At 41.9% G+C, this 16,222-nt stretch overlaps 1 protein-coding gene across 1 annotated transcript; it reads left to right on the forward strand.

Moving 5' to 3' along the window:
• Window positions 1-552: 552 nt before the first annotated feature.
• LOC107226173 (transcription factor SOX-3) lies at window positions 553-9,759 on the forward strand. Its single transcript, XM_015666884.2, has 2 exons — window positions 553-867; window positions 7,603-9,759. Exons 1-2 carry the CDS (start codon window positions 665-667, stop codon window positions 8,291-8,293), a joined length of 894 nt encoding a protein of 297 aa, XP_015522370.2. The 5' UTR covers window positions 553-664; the 3' UTR covers window positions 8,294-9,759.
• The last annotated feature ends 6,463 nt before the right edge of the window (window positions 9,760-16,222 follow it).

Below are 16,222 nucleotides of genomic sequence, written 5' to 3' on the forward strand. Positions count from 1 at the left end.
CGTTAAACGTTCGATTATAAGTAACAAACACCTCGACAACCGCGACTCGTCGTCGGTTATTAATTTAGTAGCGAACGGTGTCGGCGGAATGACGGAAAAAATTACTTCGCACCCAATAATATCGAACTTGTCCGTATAGAAAAACGGGAAAATGCAGACACGCGGTTGACGATTTTTTTATTTCCTGCCAAATTTGAACTACGATTGTTGTTGCTGTTGAAGAGGAAAAACAAGGTGTTGTAATAGTTGGGAAAAACGGTAATAAATATACGACAAATTAAAAATACACCAATCGAGCTAACGCAAATGAATAAATGAACAAATAAAGGAGAATGAAAATAAAAGTGTGCCACCACCGTCGCCCCTGTTGTGATCATCAGACTAGATAAGAACAACTCTTTGGAAAAGTGGTTTTCATATTTATAACGAACAATTAAAAATTTGACGAGAAATTTTTCATCCGTCAATAATAAAAGATCAAGGAAAAAAGAATCAAGGAAAGCAAATTACTTTCATCAAGCTAGAATTGCAACTAGTATTGGATCAATTTTTCCAATGCTAATAAGACATTTCGTGAAAATAATCGCTTGTTGACACTGGCCGCGATTGGCTGTATAAAAAAAAAAAAAAAAAACAAAAACAAAAAGAAAACAACAAATTTATAATGTCATCGAAAACAATGCACAACGAGCATATAAAACGACCTATGAACGCGTTCATGGTTTGGTCAAGAGGTCAGCGACGGAAGATGGCGCAGGAAAATCCAAAGATGCACAATTCCGAAATATCGAAGCGACTCGGTGCCGAATGGAAGCTTCTCAGCGAAGGCGAAAAGCGACCGTTCATCGACGAGGCAAAAAGACTGAGGTGAGTTTAGCTCCAATAAAATACTTATGGAAACCGCAATAATTGTTGAACGAAACTTGGTCGATAAACGAGTGCAGGCGTTATACGGTAAAAATTAATCCTGATCTACCAGGTCCTTGTACGATCCGCGGAGCGTGGAAAACATCAAGTTTATTACAGTTTTCTCGTAATTACCCCACGGTATTGATAATAATGAATAACTTTCGAGTGAGTGTAGGTATATTTAGCCGTGAAGAATCTTCGAGTGGCCGTATAATGATTAGCCAGGGGTGAAAAAGAGGGTGATGAAAACGGCTCGTGGCGGGGTACCTGTAAGATGCAAGATCGAACCTCGACGTCGTAATGCGGCGGTAAATTGTTGCTAAATCATGGGGCGTTACGCGATCTCCTGCCGGATAGATAGGCGCAATAATTTGCCGGTGCTAGCCGTCCAGTCCGGCAGCGCTTTGCCGTGCAGCTTTCAGGGGCAACATTGTGCGGGATAGGTAGCGATATTCGCAGCGATAGTCGCAGGGTTGCCTAGGGGAAGCTTAATCCCTTCGGCAGCGTTCGAAAATCCCCCTTTCCTCCAGCCGTATTTATTCAAGTGCCCTTTATTACCGACCCTGAATATTTAATCGACGTTATACAAGTTTATTTAGACCAGTGAACCGCGCCGCCGAGAACTACGAGACCCGAGGAATGACCCCCAGCAGTTTGTCGGTGATTTTTCATGTCTCCTTAATCCCGATGTCGCTGGACTCGAATCTTGCATTTCAATTACTGACGTGCGTTCGACGTGGTAAGTTATTTTTTTATTGAACTAGGAACATTCCATTCGGCATATGAAGAGAAAGAATCAGGCTTAGTTGACACCCTGGGTAAAAATCCGTGGAACCCGAAATACAAGGTGAAGCATTAATGAGCCAAGATGGATTGAACGAGGCCTGATCCGTTGATTTGGAAAACGATTAATCGGGTACTAAAAAACGCGTCTCTTGGAATGTTCGCAAGTACGATACAATTGAGATACTTCTACGCTAAATATCGGCGAGTTTAAATTAGCGATAACCGAGTCGGAACCGCGATCACAGTTTCACGACAACGCCGAGCTGCGATAGCCGTTGAAGATGACGGGATGGAGGGGATTGAAAGAACAAAGATAAAAAGAGAAGGAAGAAAGAAAAGGAAGAAGGGCAGAGAGTGTCGGTGAAAGGGGGTGAAACCCTGGGTACGGGCTCAAGTTCCGCTGTATCTGCGGTACGATTGGCCGCCGGTATAATCTCAGGATGGGTTCGCAGCGGCTCACAATGTGGCCCTCTAGATAACAAATAAAGCTCCATTGTCGCAATTGTGTGGATTTAAAAGGATTTCACCTCCTCCGTCCCCCAACCTTCACCCTTCGGCTTCGGCTGATGGCCCAGCCACTGAAGGTATATGGCTGCCGGGTGTCCCTGCACCCCGCAGATCGCCGCCCGCGACGCAAAAACGCCGGGAAACAGACGATTCGCGGATCCAGGAACATATCACCGTCTCCGACGGGTCGTGCACGCCGAATTTCAGCGATACCTAGCGTAGCTGTGGTGCAAGCAATAAGAAACGGGAAAGAGTGGAGGGCGATGAGAAAAATTATACTTTGCGTATGCGTGTAAATAGAAAATCCGGTGCAAGTAACTTTATTTCACGTGCGTGTTATAGTTGCCGGTGATGGATGGTCTGGTTGTCGGGAGGTTGAATCTGTTTGTTTAGTTCACATTTTCCGGTTGAATATTGATCGAAATCAATTTATCATTTTGTGGCAAACAAAGAATTTTATAGGATGAGCGACTATAATCAAAAATAATAGTAAGATTTTCGTGTTAGATTTTCTGGTTACAGCCGCAAAATTTATTTACATTTTGTACCCTGAGGAACTGTAATTTTCGTTATGGTACAAGAATAAAAAAGTCGTGGACTGAACACTGAAAAAAACTCGCTTTTATAACAAGTAAATACATGCATTTGTCCTCCCTATTTTGTTTCACAAGACGTACTGTGATCTAATAATTTTACTGATTTCAAAATCGATGCAATGGTTGTTTGTTGTATTCAAACAATTAAGGTGTTTCGAATCCCTAAGATATTTACTTGATTGAAGTAAAAAAACTTTGATCTAAGTAAATTTTATTCTAATCGAGAGATTCTCATCTTAGTAAATTTACTAGTTTTTGATGCGTCTTGTTTGGATCAAACGAATTGATGATCGAATGAAAAAAAAAAAAACAGGGACAAAAAATAAATACATATTTCAATCAACAAGGGCTAAGAATTACGGCCGGTGAGCTCGAGATCAGTTGACTTTGCGCCGATTTGACTTTGAAAGATAAAAAAATTCCAACATTCAAGAGAGTCATACAATAATCAGAACAACGTAATACAGATGTGCGAAAAAAATGGCTCATTGTATTGTGAAAAGAATATCACGCATGAAGAACCAGTCGTTTGGTTTATACAACTACGCGTGAAAAATGATTCGTGCAAAATTCAAGTTGCGTTCGATAAAATGCGTAGTTAACAGAAAGTCAACCATGATCTGTATATAATGATAACCGGGAAAATCCATCACCGTTTGAGAAATGAAACGTATAGGTATTTTACTTCTGGAGGAGTTTCCGGTATTCTTTATACTTCCGATTTCCGATCCCCCTCAACTTTTTTATGGGTATTTTGCGAGTAACGCACAATTTCGCGGTTTTTACTCTTTATATAATCTTCGAATTGGCAAAACGGAATTATGCGCACGATGTCCATGCGTCATATAACTGGACCGTGAGTGAGAGGCAGCGATAAACCGATTAACGGAACAGTGGTTGAATTTAATTGACCCGCTTGAGAAAATAAATTTACAGTATTTCGAGAGGTCTAAAACCGTTTATTAGATTATAGTAACTTGGCACGAACTAAAAGGTCCAAGAAATTACGAAATGCCAAATTTCGTTTTCTTCGCCCGCAATTCAGGATAGTAATAAAAAAAAAAAAAAAAAAAAAAACCCCACATACTTCGGAACAGTGGATAAAAAAACCGAGGACTGACAAAGGTCAATTTTTTATCACGCAACGATGCCTTTTTACTTCCGGGGTTTTGGTAAAGTCAAATAAAACATCCGTGTACAAACGCCGAGTCGAACGGTGTATTATATGAATTGTTGGATGTGGCGGCTTACCTACGTTGTAAAGATTACATTTAACAGGGTGAAACCGTGTGCAGCGTATAAACGTATACGTATACACTTCGCTCCATTCCCCAAGTTTCACACAGACGTACGCAAATACGTTTACAGTGTTTACGCATTTATGCTGAGTTATTGTTCAGGCTTTACGAGTGTTTATGCTGATTTACGCTTTGTGCTATACCGACTCCTATCTGCCGGGACACATTGTCGCGAAATTATTATTCCGGACCATTCGGATGCTGTGGAGAATGCGCGGAAAATCCTGCACCCGTGCTCGTGACTCGGTGTACATATGAGTTTACACACACACACACACACACGCACACATACGCAAATAGAAGTACTACGCTCCCGCGACTCTCTGAAGTATAATTCGCGTTTCGCTCATTCCGCCATTGATTATGACATCGGTGTAAAATCGCGTGCCCTCGTCTTTTTCAGTTTCATCTCGAATTCGCGGACTTGAAACATTTCCATAAACCACGTATGACCGATCTCGATAATTCAAAGAGTACGAGTATCTTCAGGAAATCGCCCTTGAATTTCCGACGTCGGAATTACAGTTTCGTTGAAAGGGAGCCCTGCGATATGAAGCGATGAATTTTCGTGCTCGAGAAATAAAATAAAGAGAAGTAATGAAATAAAAATGTAAAGGGAAAAAATCCGACCGAAACGCCGCTCGTACGCGAAGATATATGAGGAACTTAGCCAGCTCTTTGTTCCCGTATCTCTCACCTAACACGTAGGTGCGGGGTATATTTGCCACAAATTCTGCCCGCACGGCCTATCGCTCCCCTCCGGCAAAGAAATAAAGAGTCCTTTGTACCTACATATGTATGCCACGTTATGTTATGTATGTAGGTTTGCATATATCCCCGCGCTTGATACGCTGTATACGTATTACATGTACACTAGGCTGGTTAAATAATTCGATTAGTTTTTTTTTCAAAATCACATGTCCAATAGTTTTGTCGGAAGAGGAAATAAGACGCCTGTTATAATTTGAGCCCTTAACCTTCCGTGTGAACACTGGGTCTTTTAGGGAACAGCAGCTTTCTAAATATCAATTTTTATAAACAATATTTCCAAACTTTTGAGACTATCAACTTTTGTATAAGATAGTTAACACTTTGGAGAGAAACCCGGAATTTTTTCTAATTTCTTGACAGCCTAGAACACTTCGAAAAAGTGTACAGAGAAAAAATGTAAAAAAACAAGTATTCGCACAAAGGGTTAATATTAATATTTAGTGGTACTTGAACGCGATTTTTCATTTTCCATTTTTCATTTACTTAACACTGGGAAATGATTTTACTTATTTACGAATTTTGTAGCTTACTAACGAGTCAATGTGCAGAAATGTTTAATACAGAATTTGTAGGAAATTTGATGCTCTACAGAAAAGGTCTGTAATAATTTTTTTTTTAACTCAAGTCTTCCAAAAGTTATTCAAGGTTAAAGTTGAAGTCACGTAAAAAATCACTTTTTTCAAGATTAACAGCGATAAAACTAGACTTGTTACAAAATATTGTCGACTTTTTTTGTAAAGCATTTCAACCGCTATAAAATCAGGTCATTCAACTAATTTTCGATCTGAGCAGATTTATTTTGTAATTATTACAAGTAATAATGTACAATATATGTAAGTCCAATTGACAAGCACCTTTGTTTATCGAAAAAATAAATTCGCTCGTATACATACATTCACGAAATCTATAAAAGCGTTTAAAAAATTCATGCGGTGAAAATATCAGACGTTTCATTTCCACGTCTTTCTTTATTTGTTATTTCACGACAATTGTCGCCCCGAGACAAGGTGACCGCCAATCGATACCGTAGCAAGGCAAATTCACCGCAAAGAATGCGTATCGGGAGTCTTTTTCCCAATGAAACGTGAACAAAGAAACAAATATTAGGTACAGAGATACAGATATATTGCTGTGAAGACCAAGCCCGTATAACGTACGAAGGGATGATAGAAACGTATTAATTTTGGCGTACTTATCTACTAAACCTGAGTCTAATCGTCCAGAGAAAGTCAAAATAAAGTAATAAAAAAAAAAAAGAAGAAACGGAAAAGAAATGGTGAAAAATGAGAATTTCTTGGGGCTGTGTGTATACGTAGTATATAATCATGGACAAATAATAGGTGCCTAATATGATTAACCTTATCGAAGCGTATTGACAGACAGAAAAACAAACAGATAAACTTGAAGAGGGGATTTTTTTTACCGATAGTTTTGTTTGCTGCGTGAGTTCTCCCTGTCCGTATGCGGGGTAATCGAAGTTCCGGTCACATCTGTGCAGCTAGAATTTTCTTGAATATTTTCTATATAATTTCTATACAATAACATTTCGTTGAATTTACGTGGGAGTATCAAACGATGGAGTGAAATAAAAATTGACTCATAACATCTGGAGGCCGACGTAAGTTTCCGCTGTCAAGAAAGATCGTCCTTGCAGAATCGGCGGGAGGATAAAGACTTTGTAAACGAATTTACCTTTCTCTATAACCTCAAGGCGTCAAGCCCTCAAGGATATCTTATCACTGGCTGAACTTAAACGCGTCTGCATCTACGAGATATTTGTCGAGTCTTTTGACGCAGGCGGACCACTAACAGATAAGAAATATATAGCGGACAAGAAAAACCCGTGATAGCATAAAGACAGCAATGGAATACCGCTGCGGTAGCAAAGAGTAGGTATCCACGTATCAAGGAATTACTTGTATTGTACCGTATAACATAAATCGAACAAGTTCGTTCGAAAGTAGGTGTGACCAGCGGAAGGTTTTTCAAATTGATGCGTACAGGTGTAAGCTCTAGACTTGAATTCTTGCAGGGTGAAAAATAATGACCTCGAAAACCGAGCGAAATTCGCTGTACAGTATAGAAACGGATTGCAACAACGTAACGTAACATCGAATAACATCATCCACTCAACGTCGTTCGAAATGATTTCGTAATCTCCGAATTGAAAGTGAAATCAGTAATGTTAAAATAAAATTCTGCATCAATAAATAATCGGTAGTCATGAGAAATCATTTTGAATCTCAGAAATCTCTTCGCAATCTTAAGAAATCCTGAGAGAAGTCACCCAGTCAAAGTAAAATCATATGTCAATGTGTAATCTCTCGTAATCACTCTACAAAACGTAAGTGATGATGAAATATTGTACCCGATCACGGTGTCATTTTTTTCTCAATGAAAGTCGCCTCGGTTGTTTCCGTTCCTTTCCACTGGTCATGGACCAACCATAGAACGCATTAACGGTACGGAAACCAGAATTCTTCCTTTCGCTTTCGGGGTGAAGGGTCAACGGCAGTCGGTAATTTTGGAGTAACAACTCCATCAAGCATGGTCAGCAAAGGAACCCTTAGCGCGATGTCAGGGAAGGGACGGTGCGCATTGTACTAGAGTACCGGGTTACATATTCAGGCGGCGACCCTTGCGGATGAATTCCTCCTAGTGTTCCCGGTGTCAAGGTTTACCGAACGTCGAGATTCACGCCCCCCTAACAAAGTTTTCTTGGTCCTCTGTTCCAGGGCGCTGCACATGAAGGAGCACCCTGACTACAAATACCGTCCGCGACGAAAGCCGAAGTCGCTTGTGAAGAAGGAGAACAAATTCGGTTTTTCCCTATCGCCGTTGATGTCGCCGGGAGAAACGTTGAGCGGAATACCTCGTAGCCTCCTGCCACCAATGCCGCCGCCGACGCACCCCCTCCTCTCTCACGAGGACCTCAAGATCCCCCGATTCTTCCCGCCCTTTCCCTACCCCCTCTACCCCCTCCACCACAAGCTGGGTGACGACTTCGCGGGGGGTAAACTCGCCGCGGAATTCTCGGCCTTCCAGGCGTTATACGGCAGCACCTTTTACTCCCAGGCAGCGGCCACCGGCTGGCCCGGACTCGGGACCCAGTCATGCGCCCCGAATTGCGGATGTCCGAGTCCAACGAGCGAGTCCAAGAGACCGCTGTACCTCCTGGTCAAACCGGAGGACCGATTTTCGGTACCGAACAAGGCGGAGGAGGTCGGCAAGGACGTCGGCTCTTCGCCGGGGGTCGGAGAGCCGCCCGACGAGGATGCCGGCTACAGGGAGAGGAGTTTCGAGGGTTCGACGGCGGGCAGGAGTTCGTCGAACGGAGCGGTCAAGCCGGGGGCGGTAGACGCTTGTCCCTTCTCGGTTACGAGCTTGACCGGAAATCCCCCCGACGCCTCCCACCACGTCATATGAAGACCGCTCCCGGTTCTCCCGGATCTGAATTTCCGCGGGAACCACGTATCCTCAGGCTGGACGACGCCTGACTGGTGGAGGATACCCCCCATGCTGTCCCCCATTCCTCGGGCCACCGTTACCACCGTTACCACCGTAAACGCTGCGGCCTGCGGTGCGGGGGACAGAAATTCGGCCGAAGATGTTAACCGATCCGCGCCCGGAGATGCGGATCTCGAATTGGACTGCAGATCCCCCGCAAAGGTCAACGGCGTTTAGTAGCAATTGTGAATTTGACTGTGAACTGTTACATGTTACACGCGATTCCGCGATGCGGGTTATAATCAACTCCTCTGATATATTCAAACCGGATCTCTTATCTTATTATATTGCTATAATGACAGCGCGGAGAGATTATCCAACAATCGTTATTTATTTAACTTTTTCTCGGCGTAGTACGTGTTACACGCATTCCTATCTTAACTACTCACAATCAGTTGAACTCGCTAATTTCGATTTATCATGCTCTGACTAAGAACGTCCGATCTTTGAAACGACACGGACAAGCGGAACATTGAATTTTCAAGTTGAACAGCCAAGTTGCAAGTAAGAAGGGAGAAACCACGTTTGTTGTTTGTCGCAAGTTTCTTCTTTCTTTCTTTCTTTCTTTTTTCAATCACTTGCAGAGCACCGATGTTACCTTTCTTAAATACTTTATCCTTCGCACACGGTTTAATAAACAGCGCACCAATGATTAACACTTTGATTGTTGAAAATCACCCTTTACCAGGAATCGTGCACAACAGAAAGAGAAGTTCGAAGGACACTTCGAATAATGATATAAAAATTGAAAGAACAGACGTACGCGCGTGGTATCGACTTTCACGTAACCTAATACAGATCCCGCATGCGGTACGCAATAACGAGGTACGAAAATATTGTCAAGTTCCTGCAGAATTCCTCACGTGCGGAAACGAATAGGTAGGCATAAAAGAAGGCAAAGAATGCTCGTTGCGTACAAACTCCTGCCGGTTCTAAATGCGGTTTAAAAAAAAAACTACCTACACACGAGCAGATCAATTGATAATTGAGAATAGAAAAAAATCTTTGACGCTATTTCTTCCAAAAGCGGCAAGGCAAAGGGACAGACGGACGGATTCGATAAGCCGATCGACTGTGCATATACGTACGAAATGAAAGCTTGCGCGTAGATAGCTAAGTCGAAATCCTACAAAGGGCGAATTGCCCGGGAGTGTTCCATTCCGGGTATACCTTGTACATGCCCGGAGTCCGACGAAATTCAGACGAAACGCATACGTATTATCCTACGAGATCACAGTGGATGCCTCTACCTAGACATGAGTATGTATATAATATATATGTGTGTGTACGTCTGCACGCGAATCGCGAATTGACGTAGTTGTACATATAATACATGGGTATGTGTATACAGGCAATGGCGAAAGATAAAGTGCACAGAAAGAAGACGGGAGTAGAGTGAAGAAAAAGAAAATGAAAAAGAATAAATAAAAAAAAAATAAAAATAAAAAAAAAACTTTATAAAACGATGGAGAAAGGGAGAGGTAAAAAGAAGAGGGAGAGTGGGGGGGGGGGTGGGAAGGGGGCAAAAAACGCTTTCCAACGGAAGCAAATCTCCTCTTTGGTGATCAGCCAGCCGAACTAAGCCAAACTCATGTGTGTATGTATATATATGTATATCTATATACCTGTATAACGCGGCGTGGGTATATTATATATGTTCGAACACCCTCGTCGTTGCCGGCGTTACACGGTATATATACGTATTATTATAATACACGTTGGTATGTTACGTACGTGGACAAGTCCGTCCGTCTGTTTGTCTGCCCGCCTATTCGTCCCCGATAAAGCTGAATACGTTTTGGAATACTCTTTCTCATACGGAATTATATGTATAAAGCTCTGGCAATGAATCGAAACGTTCCTTGGATCGAACTGGTATTTGGCTGATTGATTTTTTTTCGGATTATTTTTTTAAGAACGATCAACTATTTTTACGTACAAAAATATCATGGTTAAGTCAGACTGTCGTAATTAAACACGATGAGTACTGTTACGTTGTTCAACCTTTTTTCTTCACATTATACTATAATTGTATGCTAATAAAAACAAATCTATCGAATTGTAATCGGTTTTCTTATTACAAGTTCCAAGATTTGCGAAATGCAAAAAAAAAATCTGCTTTAAAAACGAGTGCGATTTTCAGTTGCCTATGAAATAATTTATTGGACCATTATACCGTTAACCTTATTATTTTATAATTTACGTATGGATATATCTGTTATACGAATGAATACGAAGTTAAATGTTTTAATTATAGTAGACGGATGTAAGTTTTGTTAAGTTTGTTTGAGATCAAGGTGAGAGAAGATGAGAAAAATAAATTGTAAAACAACGCGGTGTGTAAAACAGGCGTTTAACGAAACCCGTGACATTTGTGCAATCGTTGTTTCTTTGTTTCGTACGTTCTAGAAATATATAGGTGTAGGAATATACATAATTATATGTATTTAAAATAATGTGATGAACTTTAGAAACTGTAAGGTAAAGAATACGGTTAAGGCATTGTTTTCCATTCGTCGTGTCTGATTTTAATTCAATCGAATTCTACCACATTTGTTTCGTTATTTAATTTTACACGTCGTTTATACGACGCACGATTTAACGATATACGTAAACATGACTTTGTTGTAAAATTGAATAAATAATTAATAAAGAATAAAAATAAAAATGTTGAGCCCAACGAAACGTTGCGTTTGCATTTGAAAATAATGATCGAGATATCAATAGGCTATTCCGTGAAAAAATTACGGTAGATTCTCATACTTGTTATACTAACTCCTTACAGGAATATATATATATGAAAGCAAACAAACAAATAAAAATCACAATCTGTAATATAATAGAATTAAAATATGACCCTTGTAAATAAATCGAGAATAAATTAAACATATACGCAATACTCAAAATACGTTCTATGTCTCGATGTTCATTCAATCCCCGCCAATCACGAAATCGAAACTCTTCAAAATCCGCACGATACACGCACATGTACGATTTCCCCTTTTCTCTGCGAGTTATTCCGTCTCCTCGCGAAGTAAGAAATTTTCACCTTAGGCTGGGAGATGGTTTAGAGATGGCTGCAGGCAAAGGAGGAGGGACGAATAAGGAATAGGGAATAGGATAAAACGGACGGGATTCTCCATTAGTATTCGAGGAAGTACTCGATACGATTGTGCCGGGTATTGTAAGCGAAGAATACCTTCATTGAAGCCCCAGTGTGTCTTGGCTACTCCCAAGAATACGCCCTCTCTAAATCTGAATCAAATGACATGAATTCGGAGATGGACCGTGACGCGTATTGTACCCGCTGCAAGCAGCCACCGAGATTCGAAATTTCGCATAAAGATAAGAGGCGAAGAATAAAGAGAAAGAAAATCAAATAATAAATGAAAACCCGGGTGAAACCGTAGGAGATCGGCGTTTTTCATCAAAGGATCTGAAAATTATTCACTTTATTAACGCCGATGGTATATAAGAGGTGGGTACGTATAAGTGTAATATACCCACTTGGTAAGCGCTTTTCTTTCCATGCAGCGCGGTAACTCGCGTCTCGCCATTTTCCATTTTCCATTCTGAGACGGTTATAGTGCCTGGCGTTATCTCGAGACGAAGAAAGCGCGATTGCCTTTATGGGAGGAAGAAAAGGGCTTTTGCCACCGACGATAATGTCTCGGCGGTATAAGAGAGCATCCCCTGCCCCCGTGCGCCGCGACGCTATCAGAAATAAAATAGGACGACACCCCGCAGCAGAAGAAACCCCGGCGTTCCCGTGCCTCGCCCTCGCCTCTCGCGCCATCGCAGTTTCTCTTTCTCTCCTTTCCGCGGACGTCATCCACCCCGCAGACCCCGAGACGTGATCGTAAAAGGGACACGTTTCGCACCCCGCGGTCGCTAATCGCGTTTTCTCTTTCAGCGATCGGTTGAGAAATTACCCGGAGTTTTGCACGGTCTGCCGTTTGTTGTCGTTGTTGTTGTTGTTTTTGTTTTCGTTCCAAAACGCGCGAAGCGTCGATCGAGAGACGATCGTCTGATTGCCCGGAATGAACGCGCACGCGAACGACGAATGAACGAACGGATCCGGGTTGGAGGGGCGCTGGACCCAGGGTGCGATCGGAGTTTGGGGATGAAACGGGGGTGTAGGGGGATGTCCGTGCAGCAGCGGCAGCCGGCAACGGCGGGGGGGGCGGAGGCGTGCCGCGAGGCGCGAGAGAAACTTTCGAGCTGGTGTCGGTCCAGACAATGAGGCATTCAGCCGGGCATTGTGGGGAGACAACTGCGTTACCATAGACAAACCCGAAATCACCGTACCCGATCCGATTATGGATACCGAATAATAATGATCGCAGACTCTTCTGCAAAGAGTGGATTGCTGCGATAATACAACGAGGCACCGTTTATGTGTAGGTATCACTGTACCAACAACGCAGCACAGACCTTACGTTCCATCTACGATGTGCGTACGTGGTATAAAATTTTCGCGAGAGAGAAGATTTCACACATTCATCGGCCCGCGTTTCATTTCACTGATAAAACGCATTTCGATAACGATTCGCAAGGAGCTAATTTGCGTTACGAATTGATATTTCGACGCAATCTTAAATTGTTGACCAAAGTTTCGCTGTGATAGGAAAGAGTGACAATCGGTAGCGATTGTTGGAACGGTGTATAATGGAAGTAAACATTTTTTTCCATTTTGTAATGGGTTTCACACCTGAAACTCAAAAGTCAAATTCAGTACTGTACAAGCTGCTGGTAGGTTCTGACTTTACGAAAACGAAAATTTAACCAATTAGGATAGTTGGCTAGACGTTGCCGGTATTGTCCGGTATTGTTGACTTCCGGCAACCCGCGGAGGGACTCGTGCCCTCTCTCCCGATCTATCTACTCTCTGGCGGATTGTCACATTGTTTCCGGTTCTATTGTCTATCGCGTATCTATATATACGAATACAACATACGGGGTTGAATAACGTTGAACTACATTACAGTTTCACGGAGCTTTACCAACCCCGTCATTTTCCTGACCGTATTATACAGTGTACTCGCTCGTTTAGTACAAAAAGATGTTATATAAATAAAAGTAAAACGCGACTCCTGAATTATATCACACGAGATCGTTACAAGGTGACTACATTTTTCACCTTCCATCTGTTTAATATTTTTAAACGCATTTCCGGACACTCTCAAAATCGGTGAAAGAACGGAGTAAAATAAAAAGGAGTTAGTCTTGCAATTAATATTTTGCTCGAATCGTTTCTGAATCATCTTGAATTCAGATTGAAATACGAAAATATCGGAAGGGTAGGTGCGTGGTGTGAGCCTTAGGGTAGCCTTCAGAAATTGGTAAAATAGTAGCGATGCGGGTTGGACGGGGACGTTTGTGGAAATGTGAAAATGCAAGAATATATAGAAATATATGTAAGTAGAGATTGGCTCTAAAGCGGCGATAGAATCGCGGCATTTCCCGGGGATGCTCATATATAAGGGAAACTTATGCCGGGCGAATAGCTGAGAGGCGAGGCGAAGCGAAACGAGACACGTAACTTATCTTATCGGAAAGACACTTTGCAAGACGCGCGGACTGGACCAACCAGCCAATGCGGTACTCGGAATAACTGGACGTAACGCGAAATTGAAAAATCTGCCTAACGCATCTCTCTTACCCCAGGGTCGCCCGACTCTGACCGCGTTACCGACAACCGCCGGAAGTTTGACCAGGCCTCGATCAATTCCCGGGAAAGGAGAAAAGTAAATGACAAAAAATTGTGCGTACAAGTGACAGAAGAGAAAAAAAACAAATTTCAAATTCAACATTTCGTATCATTCATATATCTACCGGGGTTTGAAAAAAACTGACGTATTTTGACTTTTACGAGGAGAAATTTATTCCTCGATAATAAGACGAGGAATGATGGTTGACGAATGACGATCAGTCACCATTTGAGGTGCCCAAACCCAATACGCGGCCGTCTTTTCGGAATTTATACATAGGCACATAGGCAAGCCGTAACGTGAAATAGAAAGGCGTTTACAATAGTATATACCTGTATACCTATATACAGTATGAAAAGATAGAGGAGAGGGGTAGAGAATTGGAGCGAATTTTGAAATATCAATTTGAAACAGCCGGTTATGCGTCATGCTTTCCGCGAGCCTTCCATAATGGCCGGCTTTCCATTTTTATTTCCACTTTTGGTAGGTACGAGTTGACGCGGTAGGCGGGTCGCGATTTTCCAAACTGTTTATACTATTCGGCGCGAGGGATAATAAATACGTATTGGTAGATTATACTACCGCGTATATGCAGGCGTATCTATTCCGCGGTAAATGCTTCGCCCAATATCTTATACAGCTGGAAGTCCGGGCAATGCTTTACGATATTTTGTTTCCAATCTTCCCGGCGGAACTGGAACGCTCCTCCTTTTCAGCTTATAGCTGGAACACCCTGCAAAGACATTATATGGCCATTGGCCATCACTCGACTTTTATTACCTTTAATCGTAACGAACTACCCGGAGAATGGCTACCGCCGCCACCATTCTCCTTATAAAACACCCTCGCAACGTTATAGGTGCAACCGATTTTCAACCCCAAGTCTTATTTTTCGGCACTCCGTTTTCAACCGGCAATGGTTACCAACGTTACCCGTAATACGGCGTTGCGAAGAAAATCGACAACGGTTCGAATACATATTGCTTGACGGAACTAAAAATGTAATGTATATTTTACATATGTGTAGTGAATAAATGGACAGCACTTTTTTGGAGTCAAATCTACATCAATTATGGGAGATATACCTGTAACTCTCATTATCGTAGTTACAAATTATGTCACAATTGATGTAGATTTAACTAAAAAAAATATGCAGTCCGTAAATTCGCCACAGGAGATGTAAAATCTACGATATTTTTCTTTCCATGTTCCATTGCGAATTGGTGGTAAAAAAAAATAAATCGCACACTGGCAACAAACAGAATTCAAGTTATAAATTCACGCGAAAAGATGAGGATCCGTCAATTGCCTTCAAATAATACAGACCCCAGAGGGTGGAGAAAAGTTAAGATCCGTCTGAAACCGGCGCAGCACGGCTTATTTTATCACGTTCACCCTCTGGAGCATACAGACATGATTTTATTCTACATATAAGTATAGTTTTCCCCAAGTATGTACGATACAGGCTGCGACACGCGTACGAAACTTTCATATTCTCGAAAAGGATTATCTCCCTGCAAGTATAGGAGTATCTTTGTAAATATATAATTTTCGTAACGTTGCAGGATATTCCGACGATTCGGTAGAATCACGCACCAATAAATGCGGCCCGATGCATGCACACACATTTATAATGATACATACGCCTCCACAATGGAGGGATTTGTCACGCATTGATACCTCCTAGTAACACAGCAAGAAAGACCCTCCTTCTGTGCTTTCTCGTCTGCCGCACCAGGCTCGCATATTATTTACGTATCGGGTATAAGTGCGTTGTACCTATCATAATGCACATATGGAACACGACAAAGCTCTTTTAACTGCATCGCAAAATACTTTGCAGCCTGAAATAAAAAGAAAAGGTGTGAAAAAATAACTGAAAATGTATACTCGAGGCGACGATCGATTCGGTAAACTATACGTCGATTAACGACTATGCCATTGGGATTTGAGTGTTTCATTTTCGCTAATGCGGGATAATTAAATACTACTATTTAGAAGCTGTTATACACATATACAGATAGATAGATACGCCGACCAGTAACTGCAGGATGTTTACGACAGCTGTGCAGGTAAAGCGTGGCTGCAGCAGCGATACGGTAAGATTTCAGCAAGATAATCATAAAAAGTATGTATA

The sequence above is a fragment of the Neodiprion lecontei genome, chromosome 2, assembly GCF_021901455.1.
Source record: "Neodiprion lecontei isolate iyNeoLeco1 chromosome 2, iyNeoLeco1.1, whole genome shotgun sequence".
Taxonomy (NCBI): Eukaryota; Metazoa; Arthropoda; class Insecta; order Hymenoptera; family Diprionidae; genus Neodiprion; species Neodiprion lecontei.

Bases quoted from the DNA above. Each gene is read 5' to 3' on its own strand.
- LOC107226173 (XM_015666884.2), top strand. From the start codon at position 665: ATGTCATCGAAAACAATGCACAACGAGCATATAAAACGACCTATGAAC. The intron at 868-7,602 runs GTGAGTTTAGCT...CCTCTGTTCCAG, and splicing joins GACGAGGCAAAAAGACTGAG to GGCGCTGCACATGAAGGAGC.